The following is a 24288-nucleotide window of genomic DNA, read 5'->3' as shown; positions in this document are numbered from 1 at the left end:
GTTGGAGCCCCACTGCCTGGACTCAGCCATACTGGCTGTGCAAACTTGAGTTAATTACCTAACCTCTCTGGGTTTCCTCATATGTCATCTGTAAAATGGAGGTAATAATAATAATAATAATATCTACCTCACTGAGTGTTGTAGGATCAAATGGGTTACAACATGAAAGTCGCATTAGAAAGCTGCCCGTGTCAGCCCATCCCCTTCTCAACTTAAAAGTACAGGGGCCTCACACTGGTCTCAGAATTTCACTCATGGTGAGAAAGATTCATAATCCCGTTAACCATAACCTTCATGTTTCACCCCTTCATTCCGGCAGCTCAGTGGGGAGGGACTGGGGTTACCTCCATCTCGCCACGTAAGGACCACGGAGCCTGGCCGCCCCACGCCCTCGCAGGCGCAGCGCTTTTCAAAGGGCGCCTGCGGACGGGCAGGCAGCATCAGTACCGCTGGGAGGTGGCTCAGGATGCAGGTCCCGGGCCTCGCCTCAGACCTACTGAACCAGACTCTCGGGGGTAGGGCCCGGCAATATGCCTTCCCAAGCCCTCAGGGATTCTGATACTCTCTCAAGTTTGAGAGGAACTGGGTGAGGCCTCCGAAAAGATTGCTCTGTGAACTGGGAGTCCCGCACGTGAGGCAAGTGAAGGAAAGTAGGGTGGCGGGGGCGGGGGGGTGGGGTGGAATCACCCACATGTGACCTCATGCTCTCTGGGCCTAGAATCTGCTGTCCTTCCGGGAGTGGAAGTAGAGGAGGCAAGAAGGAGCCTCTGAAACTTCAGCAGGTGACCGTTATCTGTGGGAACCGTCTGGGTACAGGCGAGCCGGTTTCTGGAAGTTCTGCCAGGCCTTGGGGCTTTGACCACCTGGAGGGAGACAGGAGCCGATAGCCTGCGGGGGCTCAGCACAGTGGGGATCCCAAAGTCTGGAAGGGTTGGGAATGTGGGAAGGGACCTCCAGGGGACACCTAGAGGCAGGGGCACCCCACCATGGGTTGTCCTATCTGGGTCACAGCCCTTCCCCCGAAGGGCCTGGGACCCACCTCTGCCCTGGGTCCTGAGCCCACAGCGCCATGGTCCCTCCGACTCAGCCCCTCCCGGTCACTGTCTCCCATCACTGGGTGCTCCCTCTGCCCACAGGTCCCTTCAGTCTACCGCCGAGTCACAGGCTTTCAGGTGAGGAAGGCCACGTCAGTCATTTTGACCCAGTCCCCATTCCATTCAGCTTTCTACAATGTCATCCTCTCAACACCCCCTTGAAGTCGGCAGAATGACTGTCCCCATTTAACAGATGAGAAATCAAGGCCGCCAAGGGAGAATGACTTGCCCAAGGGCGCCCAGCTCCCCGTTGGGGGGAAGCCGCCCCACAGCAGCCTCGCCTCTAATTAACGCTGCCTTCGGGGGCACTCGTGTGTGTGCAGCTATCTCACCCCGGGCTCGGTTCTGTTGCTCATGTGTTCATTTGGACGTGACATTTATGACATCACAGACCCTAACCAAGCCCCATCCTGATAACCCTGGATCATCAAGAAAAGGATTCATGGGGTTTAAGCTTCAAATGGTTAAAACAGATGAAAAAGTTGTGTGGCTCAAAGGGACAAACCCTCAGGTTCCCAGCAGCCTGAGGCCTGCAGAGAGCTGTGGTTTCACGGTCCACGGAGCAGCACAGTCAAGCTGCGGAGACGCTTCTGATCCTGCCCTGCCTTCTTCACCCAGTCTCGAAGTTTCTCACCTAACATCCCCCCCTCTCCCTTGGGGCCTCCGGGAGCCTCCAGACTCCTCAGCCCCAGGTCTCACTAACCAGACTCAGAGCCAAGAGCCTCCCGTGTGGCGGCCAAGGGGTACACAGCACCCGCTCCCCCCGCATTGATGGCTTCGAGCGCCCAGGGAGGGGGTGTCTCGTGTCCCCACTGAGAGCAGAAAACCAGCCAAGCCAGTCGCTGGCCACATGCATGAGGGCCTTGGAGTCTGAGGACTCGATGGGAAGGGCTGCCGTGCCCCGCCCTATCAGCTGTGTGACTGTGGGCAAGTCACAGGACCCCTGAGCCTCGGTCCCTCTTCTGTAAAAGGGGGGGAACAATAGCCTCCTATTGCCGGGTGGCTGTGAGGAGAAGACAGTGCAAGTAAAGTACCTGGCACCATGCCCGGTCCTGCAGCCCTCATTATACCCATTAAACACGTAAGCTAGTCCTCAGAAGAAAGGAAACACCACCTGTCTCTTTATCAGCGTTTGTTTCCCAAGCACCCTAGGTTGGTTTTTGGCTCACAAACTCCCTACAGCTGACACCAAGGATTTTCTCTCCTATCCTACTGTCCCTCATGGGAGGTGGCCCATAGCTGGTATGGTCTAAACCTAGCTGCCCTAGGGAGCATGGGAGGGTGGGCAGGAGAAGAACTGGGGAACCCAGGGTTTTGCCACAGAAGGCAGGGCCCCAAAAGGGGCTAATGAGGAAACTCCCTGACTCCCTGGGGGCCCACAGAGGTGCTGGGCAGGGGCAGGGAGTGAGGAGAGCCACATCCTTGCACTGCGATCTGGTCTGGGAGTCTGCGAGTCTGGAGACCCAGGTTCAATTCCTGACTCCCAAGCTGTGTGACTTGGGCCAGTTACTTAACCTCGCTGAGCCTCAGTTTCCTAGTCAGTAATTGAGACTAAAGACACCTGAGGCTGTCTGTGGCTATCTTTATTCTGATTTGCCACATGAGATAAAGGATTGGCCCACAGTGGGCGTTCAGTAAAAAGAGCAGCAGAAACTAAGTTAGGGGTCCAGGGTGCCATGGTCCTTCCCACCCCATTTCTACAGTTAGATGAGGCCAGCAAGGCTCAGAGAGGTTTAGCGACTTCTCTGAGGTCAGATGGGATGTGCACATCATTGCTTTCCTGGGCACTCACTCCTACTTGGGACCTTTGGTTATCAGCCAGGCCTAAGAAACTCCCCCAGGGAGCCTTGAGCCTGTCTTCGTGCCTGGGAGGGTTTTCTCATCTCGGAACGGTAGTCTTGAAGACACAGGAAAAGATGTGTCTCCTAGCTTCACTGACAGATGCATGAGTGTATAGAAGCGTTTCCGCAAAAACACCAACACAGTGAAGATGAGCTTCCCATTGCTGAGCTGTCCAGAAGAACGCCCCATTGCTGGAGGGGTGCGAGCAGGCGCTAAGCAACATTGGGTGGAAAGTTGGCCTTGGTGGCCTTTAAAAGAAAGCCACCCTCCACATGGCTGCCAGGCAAATCCAACCCTGCTCAGTTCCCACTTCTCCTCCCGCTTCAGATCCAGCTCTGACTCCCGGACTTGGCCTTTGAGTTTTCTGGACTCCATCATCCTATGTTCTCATCTGCCTCCCATCTGGTCTGGGAGCTCCACAAGGGTAGGTCCTGTATGTTTTGATTCCGGGACCTGCCAGGGAAGGGAGGTCATGTTTCCTGGGCAAAGACCACAGGCCAGGCCCCCGACCAGGTATTTACACACGTTGCTGCAATTTGGGCTTCACAACAAGCCAGAACATCAGGTGTTATTATTAGTCTCACTTTGCAGATCAGCAAACTGAGGTCAGAAAGATCAAGCAAACTGCCAAAAGTCCCACAGCAACATGAATGCTGAAGAAGTGAAAAGGTGAAGGAAGGGGCGTTGAGCACGTGGGGTTCCCGATTTCAGCCCCTAGTCCCAAGAGGCATCTGCAGCGGGTAGGCACGCTTGGTTGCTCATCTGTCTCCAACTCTTGGGGAGCCCCATCCAGGCACTGAGTGAAGTGGACCCCTGTGAACTGACTAACCACAACCGCAGCGTTTGGGGGTGTGTGGGAGGCAGGTCGCTCTCCCCCGAGCCCGCCATAGCCCCAGCCCCACCCTACCCCAGCCCCAGCCAAAGCTCTGCGCCAGCCCAGCGGTTTCTGCTGGCAGCAGCTCAGAGAAGGGTGAGGTGGCACTGGATGTGGGGGGAGCAGGTCAGGTGGGAGAGCCCAGGAATTGTCTGAGTCCAACTCAGCCATGTTCTGCCCATGCTGCAGGGCTGCTGCGAAGCACTTCCTGGACATTTGGCCCCTTGGACAAGGATCTGGAAAAGGAAGCCCACAGGGTGTGGCAGAGGCATCATTAATTGCCACAAGAAAGACAGCCAGAAGTTGCCTAACACCCACTGGGTGCAGGCCCCAGGCTAAGTCCGTTATTCTTTGTTTTGGCACCAACCCGAGAAGAAGCTACTATCTTTCCCATTTTACAGGTGGGGAAACTGAGGTTCCATTTGACCAGATGAGGACTAAAGCCGGCGAGGCGGGGAGAGGGGGTTGACCAGCTGGGCCCTCCCTCAGCATAGATCTGAGGTTCCCAGTGGCTGGGAGGGAGAGGAAGGTGTGGACACCCTTCCCAGGTCCTGTGACCTTTCCTACCTATGCCCTCATAGCAGCTCAGGTCCCTCCTTAGGAAAGCTTTCCCAGATCTCCTCCTCTGAGTTTAGGTTAGGCCCTGCCCCACCCCCACCCTGCCCTCCTAGCTATCACAGATTGTCTTCTCTGAGCTGTCCCCATCTCCCCAGGCCTGTCCCCACAGTAAGCCAGATGGGAGGAAGGAAATGCAGCTGCCATCTATATAGAATTCAGGGAACCCAGCTTCTAGAAAGTCTAGCTTCACCCTGATTTACCACAAAGCTTTGGGTGGTCACTTTCCCACCGATAAAATGGGACACGCTGTACTACTCTCAGGGCTGGTGACCATCACAGAAGAGAAAAATTTTGGAGGAGGAATTCTCTTCTACCCTTGGAACCAGGGCCTGAAGGACAGCTGTGACCCTCCTCTCCTAGGCTCCCCTTCCTCAGGTCCACACCCAGCAGGGCAGGGCGGGGCAGCTGTGATCTGGTAGGGCCAAGGCATCTAGAAGAGGAGGTGGTTTTGGGAAGATGCGCCTCAACCTCCCACGTAAAAGACAATAATAGCACCGTGCTACTTTTTGCACAGCACTCAAAGACAACCTGACTAACATAGTGCTGGAAAAGTGTACCCAGTTTGGGCAGGGCTTAGCTTTGTGGACAGACTGGGGGGAAATCCCTGTCTCTTATATTCTGTGTGACTTTGGATATGCTATTTAACCTCTCTGAGACTCGGTTTCCCTAAATATAAATGGAGACCTTACTAGTCCCAGACGAGTGATTTTTATCTATACCCGATGACCCCATCCATAGCTTGTTTCTCCACCTGAATTCTGGGGGCTTTGATGGGACCTTTTCACAGGGCTGCTTAAGGGTCCAGGAGATGATGAAGGAGGAAGAGTCTGGACACTAGACCACAATCCAGAGAGGAGAAGTGACCTGCCTGGACTCACCAGATGGGATGGCTGCGGTGGGGGGAACCCCCTCTGTGGCCACCCCAGGGCCAGCAAAGGGTCATTTCCTTCCGCGTTCAGCCCCGCCGTCACCTCTCCTGTTTCCCCGGCTAATTGCGGCGGCGCCGACAGCGGGGGAAATCGGGGCCAGGCCGGATTTCCTCTGCGGACCCGCGGCTGCTACAGCCACCCGCCCCCCTGGACCCCGCGGGGCCACGAACTGCACGTGCGGCGGCCCGGGGCGGCCTGGCTGGCACAGCGCTTCCTTAGCGACCCCTCTCCATCCCCGCCCTCTTCGACCCGCCCCTTCCCAGTCCGGGTTTCAGTGTCAAGAAAAAGCTTCACCCCCTCGCGGGTTCCGGATAAACCGAGTCACACGGGGGCGTGCCGGCCCGGCGCTAGGACCCCGCGGCTGGGCCTAGGGGGTGGGCGTGGTGGGGCGGGTCGGCGGGAGAGGTATTTAAATTGGAGCCCGAGCCGCCCTCTCGCGGGTCTGGCTCCCGTGGGGCTGTGGAGCGGCCGTGCGCCTCCTCGGGCCGTGACCCCGGGGTCTGGCGCGGGGTGGGACGGGAAGGGCAGGTTTGAGCAAAATGTGCCGGGGCTGCCCGGGAGAGGAGCGGCGGCCGCGCTGAGCCAGGTAGGAGCCGCCCAGCGGGCGAGGCTGGCCGGCCCCCTCGGGGAACCGGCGGTCCCGCGCCCCTCTCGGGCACCCGGCGCGGAGCTGGGCTGGGACTAGTCCATCGAGACGCGGATCTTCAACAGTCCCCACCCGCCACCGCCCCCTGCTTTGCGCGTGGAGCCAGGGTTGACTCCAGAAGTCTCCAAGGCTCCTAGCTCAGCGGATCTTTCCCGCGAAGGGCGAGGCCGGCGTTCCCATTTGACAGATGGGAAAACAACCGCAAAAAGGCCAGCACTTGAGCAGGGAACACACAGCTAGTCAAGGGCAGTTCGAGATTTGAATCTGGTCTGCTACTGCCCTCTGACCCTGGCTGGGCGTGAGTCTTCCCATCCCACCGCACCAGATAGCCTACCCATCTCTAGGGGCGGGGATGGGGGGTGGTGGTGGCACCCACCTCCCTCCAAGGAGCTCCGCAGCCAGGCTTCTTCATGGGTGGTAAGACGTGAGGGACCCCCACCCCCACCCTCAGCTGCCTGAAATTCCGCCATCACAGCCGCATTCCTTTGGGTTAAGGTCTAATTCCCCCGTGGGATGCACATGTCTCCAGAATGGGGCTTGCCCTTAGTGATTCACTGCTCGCTGGGAACGTCCACAGCAGCTCTCCCAGGACCCCACTCTGCCAGTGATCCAGGCTGAGAGGAGGGAGAAGAGCACCCTAGAGCCCAGCACTGTGAGCCTGTCTGCTGGGGTTGGGGGTTGGTTGGAGGGGGTTAGAGAGGGAGATCTTGGCCTGGTGTTGTGGAAACATTTGCTTTGGAGGCAGACAGGCTGGATTCTGATCCTGATTCTGCCATTTACTGCCTGTGTGACTTTGAGTAAGTCACCTCTCTGAGCCTCGTTTCCCTCATGGGCAAACTCTACAGGGGGCAGGCAGCTCAGCACCTGCTGGAGAAAACACAGCATTTGGGTCATACAGACCTGGGGCTAAATCCCAAAACACTTATGAGCTGGGTAACTATGGGGTAAGTCACTTCACCTTTCTGAGCCTCAGTGTTCTCATCTGTACAATGGAAATTATAGTAACTGCTTCACTGGCTTGTTGTGAGAATTAAATGAAATGATATAGGTCAAGTGCTTAGAAGAGTATCTAACATCCTTAAACACTAGGGATGGGCTTATTATGGTAGTAGGTGTTGCCCTCCACCCCATTTCTCTCTCTCTCTCTCTCTCCCTGCATTGTGTGCACGCACACACGCACACACACAGATATTCTTTGGCACTTCTCCCTCCAGTCAGTGTCCTAAGATGCCTCCTGCCTCCTCTTGCCTAGGCCACTTGTCTGCTGGCCTGGGGCCTCCCTCTTCAGCACTCCTCACCTCGCCTGGGCTGCTCAGCCCTGTGGGTTTGTCCCAGCTGGGAAAGACAATATGTGTCTAGGGTGCCTTCACAGCCATTCTCAGCTTGGTCATCACAACCGTTGGGGTCAAACAGTGGCAAAACAGGAAGCAGGCTGCTTGCCCTACAGATGGGACACTGAGACCCTGAAAGCTTAAGGGACTTGCCCCAGGGAGCAGGGCTGGTGAGCAGTAGAGGCTGGTTGGGAGCCTGGGTCTCCCTCCCTTGAGTAACCCTCAAATTCTCCACACTGTGTCTGGGGCACTGCTCAAGGGTGTCCACTGCTGAGGGTCCCCTTTCTGTTAGACGGCAGGGTGGAGTTCCACATGCTGCAGGGAGGGCCCCTCCTGGAGGCTCAGATGCTCACCTCAGGGATAGAGTGGAATTTGGCAGGCAGGGGAGGGGGAAACGAGTGCCCCTTTGGGCAGCAGTGCTCTCAGGTTCAGAACTAATCCAGGTCCTTCCTTATCCTCACCTCACACTCACCGCTCAGCCCTTTGCCGTGGACTGCTACCCCTCACTTTGCTGTTTGTTCAGTAGACTTTTAGTGAGCACCACTTAATAGACCCCTGTTCTCATAGAATAAGAAATAAACGATCGGGAAATGATCAATGAGAGGAAAACAATAAAATACGTGCAGATCTGGGCAAGAGCATTCCAGGTGGAGGGAGCAGCAAGGGCAAAGGCCCTGAGGCAAGAATGCACTTGCTGTGTTTGAGGGATGGTGAGAAAGCTAGAATTTGGTGAGGGAAGAGCACATGGTAGATGGAGTCAGAGAGGAGATTGTATAAACTTGGATTTTATGGGAGGTTTTCAAGCAGTGAGATTCATGATCTGATACATGATTTAAAGACATCACTCATGCTGCCACGCTTAGGACGGACTAAAAGAGGTCAGGGTGTTGCTGGGGTTGAGGCCCAGGGTCGTGGTGGTGCCTCAGTCTGTGGCAGTGATGGAGGTAGGCAGATCCAGAGTCTGTGTTTTAGGGAAAGCAGACAGGACCCGCTGATGGGGGGAAGGAGTGTGGCGGGGAGGTGAAGGGAGAGTCCAGGAGAAAAACTGCTCTCACCAGCGTCACCATGTCACCGAGGCGCCTCATGTCAATTCTCAGCGCCTTCCCCAGCCTGCACAGTGTAAGATGGTTCCCAGAGGAGAGTGAGGCCCCTCTGCCCTGGGGGCACTTCCCATGGTGGTGGTGGGGGTTGGTGGGTAAAGGGGAGGGAACCACGGAGTGATGAAGTGCTCGGTGCCAATATATAGCCCAGACTTGGGGAACCAGAGAAGGCTTCTTGGAGGAGGTGACATCTAGGCTGAGACCCAAAGGATGAGGAGGTATTCAGCACAAGAGAGGGGAGGAAGTGAAGGTTTGGGGCAGTGAAAAGATGCTCAGAGAACTGAATTCCTTCCTGGAAGGAAGCCTACGAGGCTTCCAGAACACAGAGTGGGAGAAGGGACAATGAGAAATGAAGCTGGAGAAAAGAGCTGGCTGGGCAGGGCGCACTCCCCAAGGGCCTCGAAGGCCTCTCTGAGGGGTTTCCACTCAGTTCTGAGTACACTAGCATTCAAAAGGGTGGTGATGTTCTGCTTTTTAAACAGCAGAACAAAATTTCCTGTGAAAACCCAACCTGTAATGCAGGTGAGAGGAGGACATCTGCGGGGCAGGGGGTCCATGGCCCCGGGGGAACCCAGGGAACAGGGCTTAGAAGACACGGCTTGGGCCTTTGCATGTTTGAACAAGAAAGGACCTCAGAGCACCCACCTTCATTTAAAATTCATAGCAAGGATGCTTATGGGTTCTAATAGTCAAGACTCAGCCATAAAGTTTCTATAAATGCCTCTTCCAAAACATCCCTCAGAGTCACAATTCAGCACTTATTTATTGAGCACCTGCAGGAGACCTTATAGTGTAGAGGTTAAGGGCACAGACCCAGGAGCCCGACTTCCTGCCTGCCACTTGTTAGCTGTGTGACCTTGGGCATGTTGCTTAATTTCTCTGACCCTCAGTTTTCCTGTATGCACAGTGGTAATGGTGATCATGGAACCAAGTCGTTGAATTATTGGAAGGATTAAATGAGTTCATACATGTAAAGTGTCAAGAAGAGTGCCTGGTGCATAATGAGGGCTCTGTAAGTGGCACTTTCATAGAATATGTCTCATTTGATCTTTAACAAAACTTTGAGGTTGGCATTAGCCTCAGAAGAGGAAACTGAGGCTCAGAGAGGTGAAGTGACTTGTACAAAGTCACACAGCAGGTAAGCGGAGGAGACAGAGGGAGGAGTCTGGTGTGGGTGACTGGGTCCAGTGCTCTTGGAGGGCATTATGTGTCTCTCCTTGTTAATGTTTTGTATGTATTATGGTCTCTTCTGTGCCTTTATTTGTGTCCCCAGTTCCCAGGACAGAGCCAGACAAGAGGAGGCATTCAGTAAAGGTGTGAGTGAATGAATGAATGAATGAATGAATGAAATTGATGGATTGAGCTGTGTATTCCTAGCACTTGGCCCAGGTTCTCAGTGAATGAGCCCCTAGCAGCACTGGGATGTGACACTCCTGAGGGCTTTGTGGTCCCCCTCAACCTCAGCCCCGCTGCTCATAGCCAGAAGGGCTGGCCCAGCATGCCTGGGTGTCCCACTGCGTGGGTGGTGGCTTCAGTGAAAGTTAAGGGCCTGGCAGCCTGTTCCTGGGGAAGTCCACGGCCCGCAGTGCTGGGGGCAGGGCAGGCCTCCTGGCGGGGCTTCCTGTCAAGGCTCCAGGCCCAGCCTTCAAACAATGGCAGGGACTCGAGAACCAGAAAATCAAAAGAGAAAGGGCAAAATAAAGGTCTGCGGGTTGGGGGATTGAGGAATTCCGTTTGGGGCTTGAAGAGCTAGGATGGGGGGACCTGCTTGTGGCCTGGGTGGAACTGGAGTCAGAGCCCCAGCTCCCCACCTCACCCCACCCCAGCCCTGAGCTTGGCCAGGGCAGCCCTTAGGGCTCCTCTACCTCCTGCTCACCTCCTCCAGGCTGTCTTCCAGGTAGGGTCTTTTGAAACCCAAATCTGACCATGTCACCCACTGCTTAAAAACTCTTGTCCAGGGTAATGGCCTAGCTCCTTGGCCCGGCACTGAAGGCCCTTTGTGATGGGCTGCAGCCCTTTTTCCCATCCCCTTCACAAGGTGCCCCATTCACAGCACCTTTGGTCCAGCTACAGCTGCGGTCTGGGGTTCCCTGAGGGCAGGTGCAGACAGGAAGGAGCGGTGGGGGCTGGCGGTGGGAAGGAGCCTGTGGTCTTACAGCCTTCCCCTTTCCTCCTGCCCTATGCAGAGCCATGAGCCACCGGATCCTGCTGCTTCTGGCCGTGCTGACCCTGGGCCTGGCTACCTCCCAACACCGAGACAAGGTGCCCTGTAAGAAGGTGAGAAGCTCTGCCTAGGCAGGGAGAACTCTCTGTCTCCCCCTACCCCCTGCCCGGGGGTGTCCTACTGCCCCAGCCCCAGAAGCCAGAGGCTAGAGGGGTCAGAAAAGGAAGGAGAATGCATTTAATGCCTTTAAACCTTGCATTTAATGAGCACCTACTAGAATGTTTAAATGCCTTGTTTACTGTTAATCCTGCTGGGTAAGTACCATAATTCCAATTTTATAGAGTTGGAAACTGAGGCTTGGAGAAGGTAGGTAACTTGTCCAAGGTCATTCAACTAGGGCCAATATTGGACTCTATCCCTTCCAGCTGCCCCCAAAGGGCAGTGGGTCTAGCTGGCTGATGAGGAATATGTATATGTGTGTGGGGAATTTGGAGTGGGCATCTGGGAAAGGCTCTTCTGTACTAGGCCCCTTCGGGGGACAAATCCCCTTTCCTAACTGGGCTCCTTAACTCGAGCCCATCTGCCACATCTCTGCTGTGATGCCTGTCACTTATTAGTGCCGGGGTCAAATGCTGCCTTCTCCAGGAAGCTTCCCCTGACCCCTTCCAGGCCGACCTGGTTCTGTTTGATACCTTTTGGGGCTCCCACAGCCCTAAGCTTCCTTCCATCTCAATATTGAGTACATGGGGTAGTTGGTGAATGGTCCACACCTGTCTCAGCTACCAGACCAAGAGCTTCTCAAGGGCAGCGACCAGGTTTGATTCACTTTGTTCCATTTTTCTGCCAGGAGTCAGGGAGACTAGCCCTGAGGTTACTGTGACCCTGTGGGGTACAGAGAAAAGGAACCCTCTAGGTCCACTCGTAAGGCTGGGCAATCATTGAAGTCAAGACCAGAGCTTGGGCTGGGGAAGGGACAGGCCCTCCAGTAGCCCCACCTGGACCTGGGATGGGAAGCTCATGACACAAGATGGGCAGCTGCTTTTGGAGGCTGGATGAGCTGGCAGCCAGGGCCCGGCAACCCTTCCCCGGGGTTTGCAGTGTCCTGCTGTTGCCACCTCACTTCTTACTCCTTGGAGCCCTTCTGGGATTCCCAGAACCCAGAATAACAGGCAGAGAAGGCCTCAGACGTCACCAAATGCAGCCCCACATCTACCTGGGGCAATAGACTCAGAGAGCTAAAGGGTCTGGGCCACCCAACAGGCAGAGGGGAACTGGGTGGGCTTTGGATTTGGGGCAAATGAGGTAACAGGCAGGAAAGCAATTTCTGAACTCCCATGAAAGCGGTTATGATGCTTTTCAAAGTAGTAAAAACAAATTGCCACATGCCGAGGGCTAACAAGGGGCCTGCTCCACGCTAAGGGCTTTCTCTCATTTAATGAGAGAAAACTCTTCTTTTCAGCTGAGGAAACCAAGGCTGAGAGAAGAGATGTGACCCACAAGGTCATACTGATAGGAGGTAACAGAGCCAAGATTCGAACCCATCTCTCCCGAACTCATGCTGTCCACCGCCGGGTAACTCTCCCTACCCTGCTTCCCTTCTATGTGCAGGTGGTAAAATGGTGATGAGTGGCACCCTCTTCCCTCTAAAAAAAAAAAAAAAAGCTGGGCAGTGGAGTCCTGGCATACCAGAGAGTGGATAGGGGGTCATGAGGGGAAGCTCTGAACTTGATTAAAGGCTGATGCCCCCAAGACCCCTCCCCAAATAAGTCACGCAGCTTGGAGCTCAGGGAGCGGTGGGTACCCGACAAATGGGGTTCTGAGAGCTGCCCACGCCTTTAAGCTCCTTCCTAGACTGGACTGGAGAGCTGGGAGGCCCTGCCTTGTAACAGTCCCTCTGGGCCTCTGTGACAGGGGTCCTAGGCACTGGGCAGAAAGCAGGATTAGGTGCTGGACTTGGCCAGCTTTGTGTCCCGGCTCAACTCTCAGGAGCTGGTGCCCCAGGGAGCCTTTGAGTATTGCCTCTGGGGTGAAACGGGGTGTGGGCTTGCAGGTGGGATAAGCCCCATCCCCCAACACATGCTGTGTTCGTGTTCATTTTGCTGTTTCTTCTTTAATCAGGATGGTTTGGGGAGCTGAGGATATGGATAGGGAGGCTGTGCCCAGTGGCCCCAGCTGGCAGAGACTGTTGTGAGGGAGGAAGGGGCAAGGAGCCAAGCAGGTCTGGCAAGGTGGCCGGGGTAGGATTCCAGTTTGCATGGGTGCCCAACTGCAGGGGTGGCCTCGGGCCTCTGAGTAGGGCAGTATTGTGGAGTTGGAAGCTTCATGGAGCTGGAAGAGTCGCATTGCCTGATGGAGGGCAGTCCGTTCCTCCCCCCACTTCACCTTGAAGCTCTTGGGAGGAAGCTGAGAGCTGGGCCAGGCAGGGAACACCCAGACTGGTGTTCCTGCCCTGTCGGCTCAGCCACTGACTCGCGGTGACCTCGTGCAGGTCACTGCCATCTTTAGGCTCAGTCTCCCCATCTGGGAAGTGGGTGGGCTGGACCCCTTTTGCTCTAACGGTCTTTGACTCTAGTCTGAATATATGCATCATCTCTTTTCTTTTCCTTTCAGAAAAGTGATTCAGTCAATCCCTCAGACTTTTACTAAGCTGATGATGTCTGTGACTCTTTCATTCACTGAAAAATGTACTGAGCACTTTCTATGGCCCAGGTCCACAATAGTCACTCAATCAAACCCTGTTTGCCCTGAGCTTACTGTCTAGCAGGTCTGCACACAAACAGTCACAATTCAGGGGGCCAAAGCTATGAGAGAGGAAGCATAGGGTCTGTGAGAGCTCAGAGGAGGCCCCGACCTGCCCGGCAGTCAGGGAAGGCTTCCAGGTGGAGGAGACCTTGGAGCTCAGCACACAGAGTTCACCATGCTGATCTGGTTGGGAAGAGCATAACCAGCACAGGGAACAGCAAGGAGGAGGCCCAGAGGTGGGTGTGGGAGGGCACAGTGGGCAGTGGTCAGGTGCGGGCTGGGCTGGAGTGGGTTGGGAGGAAAGGGGACAGGTCAGCAGGGCCACAGGCAGCCTTGAACTCTGCTGAGGGTGCTGCACTTTGCCCAGAAGGGGTTTAAGCCGAGGGCAGCACGGTCAGAGTGGAGTTTTTGAGCAGTTGCCATGCATTTGGCTGGCGGAAAGGGGTCAGTGGAGACAGAGAGGCCAGGGTGGAGTGGGCCTGTGCTTGGTGGTTATGCAAGCCAGAGCCTTCGCTGGGAAAGGCTGGGGTTCCTGGTGTGTGGGAAAAGACAGAGGGAGATTGCATTTCCATGGAAAGAATTCTGGCCCCTGAAGGCACATGTGATAGAGGGACAAAAGTGGGGTCTTTGGTTGTTAAGAGACTGGGGTTCAAAAGCCAGCTCTGTTCCTCACCAGCTGGATGATTCTGGGGCCTCCCTTCCCCTCTCTAAGCTTGGGTTTCTTAAAGAGGGGTGATCAGATTTGATGGGCAGGCTATTGTGAAGATCCAGTGAGACAAGGGGTCTGAAAATGCTAAATAAGATATAAAATGCTGAATGGGTGCTGGGGAAGGATGAGTTACATTCTGGATAAGAAACCAGAGTGGTAATGTGACACAGCAACATCAGTCTTGTCATCAAAGAATGTGGGTTGAGACTCTGGTCATCTTTTCCTGCCCCTACCCCATCTCCAGGGGCCCATTGGGACTGGACCATGCAAAGTGAAGCCACTGATGGGGGTGGGGGCAGCAGCAGAACGAGGTCATCTGGTGAGTGTCAGCAAGGAAGGCAGGCTCTGGGACCCGAGCTCTGCCCCGTGGAGTGAGGGCTTGAATGAGATCTGAGGGTGAGAGACCAAAATTAACACCGAAGACAGGAGTGCAAATAGCATTTTCCCCTTTTGGAAACGTTTCTCCCAAAGTGGTTTTTTGTAGAACATCAGCTGGGTAAGTTTAACTCTCTGGGTCCACAGAAGGAAACTGGGATGTGGAACCAGGAGGCCTGGGTCCCAGTTGGCCCTGCTCCTCACTGGCTCTGGGGCACTCTAGGTGATACATGGCTTAGTGTCTTCTAAAATCGGATAATAGTCAGTATAGAGTATTTTGTTAGTGCATTTGTCCTTCTATCTGTCTATCATCTCTCTCTCTCTGTCTACCAATCAAAGCTTCCTTGAGTCCCTCCCTGATGCCAGCACTGCCATACTGGGTACCAGAGACAGGGGCAGGGAGCAGAGTAGGGGTCACGCAGACGTGGGGTGATTAGGCTCGGGGGGAGGACGTCGAGCACGCTGGGAGGACAGAGCAGAGGCCTGGCCAAGCCTGGTGGTGGCTCCAGTCATACTTCCTAGAGGCGCGTGTCTGGTTCCCCCTCCTACAGCACCCAGTAATGCCCGCTGCTCTCCCTGCCCTCCCCCTCCCCAGGTGGACAAGGAAGTCTTGTGCCGGGGCCTTGGCCTACTCCAGGTCCCCTCGGTGCTCCCGCGGGACATCGAGGTCCTCGACCTGTCTGGGAACCAGCTGCGGAGCATTCTGACCTCACCCCTGGGCTTCTACACAGCGCTTCTTCACCTGGACCTGAGCGCCAACGAGATTAGCTTCCTCCAGCCAGGGGTCTTCCAGGCCCTGCCCCACCTGGAGCACCTCAACCTGGCCCACAACCGCCTGGCGGTGGGCACGGCGCTGAGCACTGGGGGTCTGGGTCCCCTGCCACACCTGACGTCCCTGGACCTGTCTGGCAACAGCCTGTACAGCGGCCTGGCGGAGCGGCTGCTGGCGGAGGCGCCCGCCCTGCGCAGCCTCTCGCTGGCGGAGAATAGCCTGACGCGCCTGGGCCGCCACACCTTCTGGGGCACGCCTGCGCTCGAGCGGCTGGACCTTCACAGCAACGTGCTGATGGACATCGAGGACGGAGCCTTCGAGGCCCTGCCCCACCTGGCACACCTCAACCTCTCCAGGAACTCCCTCACCTGCATCTCCGACTTCAGCCTCCAGCAGCTGCGGGTCCTAGACCTGAGCTGCAACAGTATCGAGGCCTTTCAGACGGCCCCGGAGCCCCGGGCCCAGTATCAGCTCGCCTGGCTCGACCTGCGGGAGAACAAACTGCTCCACTTCCCCGACCTGGCCGCACTTCCGAGGCTCATTTACCTGAACGTGTCTAACAACCTCATCCGCCTCCCTGCGGGGCCGCCCCAGGGCGGCGAGGGCCTTCACGCGCCTTCCGAGGGCTGGTCCGCCTTGCCCTTCTCCAACCCCGGCCGCAACGCCAGCACCCAGCCCCTCTCTCAGCTCTTGAATCTGGATTTGAGCTACAATGAGATTGAGCTCGTCCCGGAGGGCTTTCTTGAGCACCTGACTTCCCTGCGCTTCCTGAACCTCAGCCGGAACTGCTTGCGGGCCTTTGAGGCCCGGCGTGTGGGCTCCCTGCCTTGCCTCGTACTCCTGGACATGAGCCACAATGCTCTGGAGACCCTGGAGCTGGGTGCCAGGGCCCTGGGGTCTCTGCAGACGCTGCTCCTACAGGACAACGCCCTGCGGGGCCTGCCCCCGTACACCTTCGCCGGCCTGGCCAGCCTGCAGAGGCTCAACCTGCAGGGGAACCGGGTCAGCCCCTGCGGGGGCCCAGGTGAGCCTGGACCCGCGGGCTGTGTGGCCTTCTCTGGCGTCTCCTCCCTCCGCGTCCTGAACCTGGCGGACAATGAGATGGAGACGCTCCGGGCAGGTGCCTTCCTCCACACTCCGCTGACCGAGCTGGACCTCTCTGCCAACCCTGGGCTGGATGTGGCCACAGGGGCCTTGGCGGGCCTGGAGGGCTCCCTGGAGGTCCTGGCCTTGCAGGGCAACGGGCTGGCCATCCTGCAGGTGGACCTGCCCTGCTTCAGCTGCCTCAAGCGGCTCAATCTGGCAGAGAACCGCCTGAGCCGCCTGCCTGCCTGGACGCAGGCTGTGTCCTTGGAGGTGCTGGACCTAAGGAACAACAGCTTCAGCCTCCTGCCGGGCAGTGCCATGGGCGGCCTGGAGACCAGCCTGCGGCGCCTCTACCTGCAGGGGAACCCCCTCAGCTGCTGCGGCAACGGCTGGCTGGCGGCCCAGCTGCACCAGGGCCGTGTGGACGTGGACGCCACCCAGGACCTGATCTGCCGCTTCGGCTCCCAGGAGGAGGTGTCCCTGAGTCACGTGCGTCCTGAGGACTGTGAGAAGGGGGGGCTCAAGAACGTCAACCTCATCATCATCCTCACCTTCGCACTGGTGTGTGCCGTCCTTCTCACCACGCTGGCCACCTGCTGCTTTGTCCGCCGACAGAAGTTCAACCAACAGTACAAAGCCTAGAGAGGCTGGGGGCTACAGACCGCCTCTGTCGGGGGACCCTGCCAGGTCAGTGGGGGAGCCAGAGGCACGAAGAAGGGTGGGGACTGACCCAAGATTACCCAGTGAGCCAGGATCCAAGAACCCTGGTCTCTCAGTCCCAGCCCTGGGCTCCTTTCCCTGTATCCTGCTGCATCAGTAGGTTGACCCACTTCACAGGGCACACATGTGGTCCAGCTGTGGAAGCTGGAAGATGGGCAGTTGCAGGAGTGACAGAGTGTCAGGTTGACCCATCGGATCAACACATCTTCACCAGGCATCTGTTTTGTGCCACACCCTGCCCTGGGCACTGGGGACACCAGGGAATGAGACACATCCCTACCCTCGGCATCGCCCAGGCTGGGTGGGGAGGTGGCTGCAGAACATGCAGTGACCACACGGAGCGCGGACGCCAGGGCCCTGCAGCCCCAGCTGGCTGAGTGTGGATCGTCCTGCCCCTGCTGGGCCAGCGTAGGAGAGGCCTAAGACCAAGAGGATTTGTCTGAGATGTTTCCAAGCAGACTCTTTGTCACGTCTTCTGATAGTGACTTTCAGCTTCTCTGGAACATAAAAAGCTTGTGACCGGAAGAGAGCCGGAGGCACTTGAGTAAGGCTTGGATCCAGTGCTATCAGGCGGGCTGCGGCAGCTCCAGCAGGGCCTGGTTAAGAGGCGGTCTCCCTGGGCTCCAGCCCAGCACTGGACCATTCCGTTTCCTGCTCCGGGCAGGCTCTTTCCCCTACCTGGCACTCTTGTGTTGCACACACCGGCCAAGATACTGCCCTAGCCCCCCTACTCCCTGCCCAGGCCCCCTGCTCCATCCCAGTCCCACCCTGCCTGGTGAGCCAGGAGTAAGAACCTTAGGTATCTGGTTCTGTTTTGCACCACACTTGGCAGTGGTGACAAACCCAAGCCTGCATCTGCCTCTTTATGACAACCCTCTGAGGTTGGTATTTTATCCCATTTTACAAGAGTCTCCAAAAGTCTCCCTCCAGGGACCTCCAGCTAAGAAATGCCAGAACTGAGCTCCAGACTCACATCCTCCTGAGTCCAGAGCCTGAGCTTGGCCACTGCAGGGGCTGCAGGCTGTTAGGTGGACAGGAACTGGCCCCACGTGGCCGGATCAAGGCCCGGGAGCATCCTGTGCTGTGCACACCCACCCGCTTCTCTCCCTCCTCTCTCCCAGGCGGGCAGAGAGAAGATGCGCAGCCACAGGCCCTCTCCTCCTCCTGTGCCTCATTTTCCCTTATTCCCTCATTTGCAGACTAGGCGGGCTCTCCTTGTTCTCTTCTTGCTCTTGTGTGCCCTCCTTCCCTCTCCCTCCTTTGAGCATAGCCTGGACTTTGAAACCATCGAGTCCGACCTCCCTGTTGCACAGATAGGGAGGCTAAGACTGAGGAAGAGAATGGGACTTGCTCAGCGCTGCACAAGTCAGTGGCAGAGCCTGTGAAACAAGGTGGATTCAGACCTCATTGAGCGGGTGTGCGGGGGGGCTTGGTGGTTGGACCTGAATGGTTTCCTTCTCTCTCAGCTGTGACATCACAAGATGATGCTGGCTCCAAACTCTCTTACTAGTCCTCATCATGCAGGGACTTTTTTTTTCCCCTAGAAAAATGGATAGAAAAATCCCATCCAGATATAACCTCCTGTTTCTCATACCCATGAAATCGTGGGCTGTCTGGGAAGAAAGGAAGCCCTGGGATCAGCCCGGGACCCTGTGTCATTGTCTTCACCCTCTTACCTGTGCTTGGCCCGCACTCAGGCTCACGATGGTGCTCGGTAAAGTGTGAGATGATGAAAATGCCCCTCTCTCCACCCCATTTTACAGATGAGAAAACTGAGGCCCAGAGCGGGTCGAGGACTCAGGGAGTCAACGGCAGAGCCGGGGCTAGAACCTGGTGGCTTGGCCCCAGCCCGGGGCCCTGGTGGCGAGTGGGGCAGCCGGTGGGTCCAGTCCTGTTTGGGATCATGACCACAGGTGCTCACTGCACACAAACACTCTTCCTCAGGCCTGGAGGGCAAGGTGTGGGCCCCTCCATGCCTGATCTTTGAGAACACTACACAATGCTGCTCTCACCCCCCAGGACCCAGGCTACAACCCAGGCCTCGGGGCCAGCTCTTTGTGTAACCCACGTGAATGTATTAAAAAATGATTTTGGAGAAACAGTGCAGCCTGCCGGCCTCCTCCTTGCTGCGGGTAATCATTGCGTCCACTTGAACCCTGCCCTCCTCTACTTCCCTTCCAGCCTTTGAAGCCTCATGGCAAACCCCTGGGGAGACAGGCTGAGGACCACTGGGTGGGAGACTGAGGCTCTGGGTCATCACCATCCTGGACCTGGGTGCTTCAGCCCCCATCGTGTCCCTGCCACACCTCTGTCCCCTCACATTCAGCAGACCCCACTCCCCACCCACCCCTGAGAAAACAGTGACTTCCAGCAGGAGCCGCTGAGCGCGCCTTTCCCTCCTCTGCAGCTCCATTTTCTCTTTCCTTCAGCCTTTCCTTTCTGTTTGCTTCTTCCTCTCAGACTTCAGCTGTGCTCAAGTCTTGCCCATCTTACGAACAGTAAGGAGACCCTTAAGCCACTTTCCCCTTTCCTTTCCCTACTTCACGGGTAAACTTCTAGGTAAAGTAGCTTCCTCTCCCTCCCCTCCATCCTAACCCATCCCAGGCCACCTCCAGCCGTGTACTTTTCAGACCACGCCTCTGACCCTTCAGCTGCGGGGCCGCTCACCTCTATCCCCCCATCACCCACACCTTCCCCTCGGCACACTCTCCCGACATCTAGGACCCTAGGTGCCTTCCTCTCAGGCCACTCCTTTTCAGGCTCCGCCATCAGAATGGTGCTCAGCAGGACTCTTCTCTCAGGAATGTCATCACCCTCACTGACTAGCCACCCCATCGCTCTGACAATGCCCACATCTCTGTCTCCAGCCCCAGCCCCTCCTGAGCATCCAGCCCCGACACCCTGACACCCAGAGGCCTCCCCAGCTAGAGAGTTAAAGGTCTCCCAGGGGCTGGAGGACTGAGAGTGAGCGGCCAGGCTGCAGTTCAAGGTTGAACTTGGAAGAACCAAGAGGGGCCAGAAGAAGAGCATTCGTGGTTCCTAGAAGGGGGTTGGAGGGTGAGGGTGTGGGCTGTGGGCTCTGGGGGAGGGGACAAGAGCCACCTCACCTGGGGTGGGGGTGGGAGTCAGGCGACGGGCTGAGGCAGAGTCTAGAGGGCAGGGAGTGGTCCCCCTGGCTCTCCCACTTTGCAGCCCCTTGTGCTTGTCTTCATGTGGCCCCGCCTCCCATTCTCAGCTGCCTGACACCCAGACATCACCCCCTTTGCAGGTGCCAACCTTCTCTTCTCCACCTCCTCTCCCACAGGCTCCAGCTCCACCTCCCCCATCCGCAAGCATCCTGGAGATTTCTCCAGCCCAGCTTCCTCCCTGGGCTGTGACCTCTCACCTCCCAGTTCCTGCTCCCAGCTCCTACTCTCCAAAGGAAAAATTGAAATGCCTAGTTCATGGATGGGGCTAGGGGGTGACAGGGTATGTGACTCAACGCCCTGGCACACAGTAGGCGCTCCGTGAAGGCCTGCAGGAGGGCAGTAGCGCGGGCTGAGCTCAACCCAGGACTCTGGGAACCTCTGACTCAGCCGGGAGCCCACCAGGCCCCTAACCCCTTTTCCTGGCAAACAGGGGAGTTTGCTCACCTGACCAAGACCCCCAGCAAGGCAGAAATTCCTGTTTTCAGCCGAACATGGACACAGCTGCCAACTAGGTCATCGGAGCATCCGGCAGGTTCCAGGGCGAGAGGATGCCCTTGCACAGCCCCTGTCACAGACAGACTGCGGTGTCAGGTCACCTGGCTCACTCAATCCACGAGGACCAGGCCCAGCAGGAGCCGGGCTCGCAGGCCAGGTGGGAGGAGAGGAAGCCAGCATCCCTGGCCCACCAGCTGCCTCACCCTGTCAGTTCCCTGTGCTGGCACAATCCCCCAGGATCCAGGATCCACAGTCTGCTTTCTGTGCCCCTGTTGTTTAGCAGCTCACAGGCCCTGCAAGTCCGGGTCCCTGCGGCCCTCCATCCTCATCTCTCTCTGGCCACCTCCCACCTCCTATTCAGAGCTGACAGCTATTGAGCACTTCCAGGTGGGCCCTGCGCTGAATACTTGATGTACATGGTCATATATAATTCTAACACTCTTTGAAGAGATTTCTATTATTATCATCCTCACTTTAGAGAAACTGAGACTCAAGATCCCACAGCTGTCAAGTGCCAGAGCTGAGACTTGAACCCAGGTTTGCCCTACTCCTCTCTGGAGCCAGCAATCTTAACCATTAGGCAGCACTGCTTCCTGACCCTCCCAATTCCGGCTCTCTCCCACCTCCTCTACTTGAAATGTCTCACCTACCCTGACCCACCTGCCAAACTCCTCCTTTTTCAATGCTTACCTGCATCACCTCCTCTGGGGAGACTTCCCTGATTTCCCTCCTCCAGCTGCCATCAGCCCTGGGCTGCCCGGGCTCACAACATCGGGATGTCTGCCTGATCCACCACCAGACCAGGAGCTCCTGGAAGGAGGTCTTACCCAGAGTCCCTTCTGTGTCCCCTGTGCCCGAGCCAACACAGAGGCAAGTTCAGAAAAGGTTTCCTGAATGGATGGCCCTGCCCTCCAGGACCTAAACACTTGTGGGGATTAACATCAGCCCTCAGACCAAGAATGGGTGATAAACTTCTCAGACAGACCCCAGGAACGTAGAGGACACAGAGGGACCGCAGGGTGTGGGCTGCCCAGGGGAACAGGAATCTTCTCTCACCACTCTCATTCCCCTCAGTTCCTCTTGCCTCTAGGGCCCTGGCTTCTCTTCTTCATCCCCCTCTCTCCCCCCAACCCCTCTTCTCTTCTCCTTCTCCTCCCTTGGTCATCTCTCCCCCACCCCCCTCTCACTGGGATGAGCTGGAGCTGTGGTGCTGAGAACATGGAGGGGTGGAGGGGAGGGAGGCCCGAGCTGTTTATAGGAACTGGAGCAGCTCCATCCATCAGCTCTGTTTGGAGCTGGAGACCAAGCATAATAAATACCTTGGCTCCTCCCCAGCTGTGCTCTCCCTGAACTTGGCCATTCGAACTCCAAATTTCTCTGGCCTGCTGGTTCTCAGGACCCAGCTCCCACCCCACCCCACCCTACTCCCACCTCCCACCAAGCTGCCCTGGAAAGAGCCCTGCCTCTGGGACCAGAAATGCAGGGCTGAGTCTAGGCTGTGCTGCCGCTTTGCTTTGGGAGCAGGTCACGCCCCTGGTCTGTGCCTCCATTTCCCCATCCGTGAAATGGGGTCATAATCACTGCCCACCCCCCCCAAACACGCAGTGCTGTTCACATGTTAGGCTTGAGCGTCTGCTTGATGCTGGGCCCTGGGCCGTGCGGGATCCCTGGGAACAGGCAGGCAGAGCCTCTGCCTATTGGGCGGAGGGAGGGGCCACACCACAGCCCAAGCAGGAAGTGGTCAGCGCCACGAGGGAGGTCCAGACTTTGTGTTCTGGGAGTTTGTTTGCAGCAGGGAGCGGCCCTTCCAGCTGGAGGATTCAGAGGAGACCTCGAGGACATCTGGGCTGGCCCTGCAGGGAAGGGTAGCATTTCAGCATGTGGAGATGGGGAGAGCCTCTTCCAGGCAGAGCAGACTGCCAGAGCAAAAGCTGGGCAGTGGGAAGATGTGAGGGTGGGGGCAAAGAAGAGTCTCCCTCTGTGCCTCCTTCACCCTATCACTCCCAACTGTGTCCTCTCTGATCCTCCAGCACCTTCCGCTCTGACCCTCTAGCTTTTTGGAATCTTCCCTCCTTCCCTGGAGAGCTTCAGACTCACCCAGCTCTCCCAGGTTGTGGATGCATTCCCAGAATTATGCAGTCATGTTCCCACTCCCACCTCCCCCCAAAAAGCCACCCTAGAAAGTGGAAGACTCAGATCAGGGGAAAAGTCACTGGCCAAGAGCACGTTTCTGGAATGAATATGGGAATAAATGAATAAAAGAGTGAGTCAATGAAAAAGAGAATAAGTGAGTAGGAAATTATTGAATTCAACTGACATGCTGTGCTGTACATACAAGCTCCCTCCTCTGGCGGTGCTGGTGGTGCTGTTTATTTGGCGGGGAGGGGAATAGGCACTAAATAGATGCTCGTGCGCGTGCGTGCGCACACACACACACAAGAATAAAGGCAAGATGGCAAACTTTGATGAGTATTATGAGACAAAATAATAGGGAGACGGAATGAAATGGGCAGACTCAGAGAAGTCCTCTCTGAGGATGGAATCTGTAAGCTGAGACTGAAGGAAGACTTAAGATGAGTGAGTGAATTAATATTCCTTCTAGCCTCTTCCCCTCACTCCCATGAATTTTCAAGAGCTGCACTCTAGACCCTGAGGTCCATTCTCATGCATTGAAAGGTCCCCCTACCCTGGGACCCTCCTGGCCTTCCCCTCCCCTCAGTACCTTGGCTGTCCCATTCTAGAATCATGGAGAAAAATATGGAAGGTCACCCATAAGGGGTGGTGGGAGGGATGGCCAAGTGATGGGTGCCAGGAGTCAAGTATTGTGGGGGTGAGGGACTGGCTAGGCTACAGGGTAAGAAAGTCAAGTTCCAAAGGCCCCTGCTTTATTTGGGGTGGGGCGGTTGGATGGGCTTCGCTCCCTCCGCCATTCCTGAGCCACCCATGTCAGCTTGCACCAACCATACTCTTTCACCCTAGGTAGCTTACTAACATTCTCCTATCTAACCTTCTGTATGTCTTCTCCATAATAAAGTCACCGTTGACAGATACATTTAAATTATATGCAAATAAACTTATGCATGTATCACTGTTTTGTAAAAATGGGATCGTATCATATATGGGTTCCTGCATCTTGCTGTTTTTATTCAACAATACTTCAAGGAAATCCTACCAAACAAACAAAAAGCTCTGATTCATTTTTGACAGTACGCAGTATTCCATTACGTGAATATTCCATAATTTATTCAACCATTCACAATTGGTGGATATTCACTTTGTTATCCTGCAAATGTAAACATGCTGCAAAATCATCCTTGTTCTTATGCCCATAGTCCCTGGGAGTTGTATTTCTGTCAGATAACTGCTTATAAGTGAGATTCTACATCAGTGGATAGATAGATAGATATAGATATAGATGAAGCATAATTTTATTAAAGCTACTTTTCAAAAGGACAATAATGTTTCATATTTCCACAAACAACCTGTGAGATAACCTTTTTTTTTTTTAAAGGCAAAGAGCTTTTTAATTATTTATTTATTTATTTATTTATTTTTGGCTGTGCTGGGTCTTTGTTTCTGTGCGAGGGCCTTCTCCAGTTGCGG

The 24288-nt window shown here is 56.0% G+C and overlaps 1 protein-coding gene across 8 annotated transcripts; it reads left to right on the top strand.

The window, feature by feature from the left end:
* Positions 1-5785: 5785 nt before the first annotated feature.
* Positions 5786-19103, top strand: LRRC32 (leucine rich repeat containing 32). 8 transcript variants are annotated; one of them, XM_082341816.1, is made up of 4 exons: positions 5786-5943; positions 9708-9748; positions 10621-10711; positions 15020-19103. In XM_082341816.1, the coding sequence occupies exons 3-4, from the start codon at positions 10625-10627 to the stop codon at positions 16922-16924; spliced, it is 1992 nt and encodes a 663-aa protein (XP_082197942.1). In that variant the 5' UTR covers positions 5786-5943; positions 9708-9748; positions 10621-10624; the 3' UTR covers positions 16925-19103. The 8 variants fall into 8 exon arrangements, with proteins under 8 accessions (XP_082197942.1, XP_082197941.1, XP_082197946.1 ...); XM_082341818.1 differs by lacking the exon at positions 5786-5943 and adding an exon at positions 6447-6655; XM_082341815.1 differs by lacking the exon at positions 9708-9748 and having other exon boundaries at positions 5787-5943.
* Positions 19104-24288: the final 5185 nt, after the last annotated feature.

Source organism: Balaenoptera borealis (genome assembly GCF_965194805.1).
Source record: "Balaenoptera borealis genome assembly, chromosome: 11".
In the NCBI taxonomy this organism is placed as follows: Eukaryota; Metazoa; Chordata; class Mammalia; order Artiodactyla; family Balaenopteridae; genus Balaenoptera; species Balaenoptera borealis.
The sequence above is the reverse complement of the archived record's forward strand: the minus strand, read 5'-3'. Positions and strand labels throughout refer to the sequence as shown.

Bases quoted from the DNA above. Each gene is read 5' to 3' on its own strand.
- LRRC32 (XM_082341816.1), top strand. From the start codon at position 10,625: ATGAGCCACCGGATCCTGCTGCTTCTGGCCGTGCTGACCCTGGGCCTG. The intron at 10,712-15,019 runs GTGAGAAGCTCT...CCCCCTCCCCAG, and splicing joins ACAAGGTGCCCTGTAAGAAG to GTGGACAAGGAAGTCTTGTG.